The sequence below is a fragment of the Contarinia nasturtii genome, unplaced genomic scaffold (genome assembly GCF_009176525.2).
Source record: "Contarinia nasturtii isolate CC-2019 unplaced genomic scaffold, AAFC_CNas_1.1 Cnas_scaffold_5271, whole genome shotgun sequence".
NCBI classification, from domain to species: domain Eukaryota; kingdom Metazoa; phylum Arthropoda; class Insecta; order Diptera; family Cecidomyiidae; genus Contarinia; species Contarinia nasturtii.
The window spans coordinates 1-1368 of NW_022202548.1; the positions used below are offsets into that span (position 1 = coordinate 1).

General features: G+C 34.5%; 1 protein-coding gene across 1 annotated transcript; it reads right to left on the bottom strand.

Annotated features, from left to right (window-relative positions):
* Positions 1-74: 74 nt before the first annotated feature.
* LOC116351356 (glutathione S-transferase 1-like) lies at positions 75-545 on the bottom strand (the record flags this gene model as incomplete). The annotated part of the gene is made up of 2 exons (XM_031783450.1): positions 399-545; positions 75-258 (listed from the first exon to the last, which is right to left on the bottom strand). Coding segments are annotated over exons 1-2 (331 nt in total), but the record flags the coding sequence as incomplete, so codon positions are not given.
* Positions 546-1368: the final 823 nt, after the last annotated feature.

Consider the following 1368-nt stretch of genomic DNA (forward strand, 5'->3'; position numbering starts at 1 on the left):
AATGTATTTAATGCGTTCTTCCGGCATTTCGCATGATTTGTAGAACAAAATTGGTTCAAATAAAAAGCGCATACGAGCGAATAGGTGACCAGAGTCAAAATGCAAGTGAGCATCGACTTGGGCACGTTTCACCAAATCTTTTGGATACAATCGGTCGTCTTTTCCATATTTTCCAACTAAATACCCGCAAATTGCGTGGCTGTCGGTGATCAACACACCGTTATCATCGAGAAGTGGAATTGTGTGCTGGGGATTCAACTGAAATCAAAAATAAGTCAAATGATGCAGAACGGAAAATGTTTTTATAGGATTTCGTGTTAAATTCTTCATGGAATTCTATAAAATCCGGCAATAAAATAATTGAAACAGAAAATATTTTAAATTGAAGATGAATGTACCTTGATAAATTCTGGTGACTTATGTTCAGATTTCAACAATTCAATGACTTTGCACTCTAGCTCAACGCCCAATTCAGCTGCAGTCAATAGAACCGCACGTGAAGGCGGACTAAATGTATGCATGTATAAAATTGGCTTTGACGACATGATTTAATGATTCTATATCGAAAAAAAAACAAAGATAAGACAATGTTAACGTTATTCTGTTGAGAAATTCGATTCGTTTGATTGTTATGCGGAAAAATATTCGTCGCCGAAAAGAGCGAAAAAATTTCTTTTTTGCGAAGCTGTATTAATATGATTTCTATTTTCACAAGTGTTTGCCGTTAAGCAAAAGGAAAGAGAACACAATAAAATATAAAAACCAACGAACCACTGAAAACGGAGGTAGCGTCAATTGTTCACTATGGAATATTTTCTTCGACTGAGACTCAATCGATAGTGGCCGTTTGAATTTAAACAAATCGATTTTAGTCGCACTAGTATTGTCAACGATGATACGATTTTTTTCTACTCTATCTAAATGATGATATGATAGAATATTGAAAAATGATATCACTTTATTGGGTACTCGAATAATCTTATGTTTACCGAAAATCATGATGACTCCTTAACTAGAGTAGAGACTGTAGCAATTATTTGATCAGTCAAAGAGTTACCATGAGATTTACAATCTGAATTTTTATCAGTAAAGTGAACCAGTTTGACAGTTATCATACAAACCGAGCGGTATCTCAAATTGGTTTCGTTTGTGTGTTGAACGAAACGGAGCAAGAGAAACGATCCAAAAATGGTTTGTATGGCGACGTGTGTGACATTTACTGATAAAAATTCAGATTGTAACTCTCATGGTAACTCTTTATATGACTGATCAAATAATTGCTACAGTCTCTACTCTAGTTAAGGAGTCATCATGATTTTCGGTAAACATAAGATTATTCGAGTACCCAATAAAGTGATATCATTTTTC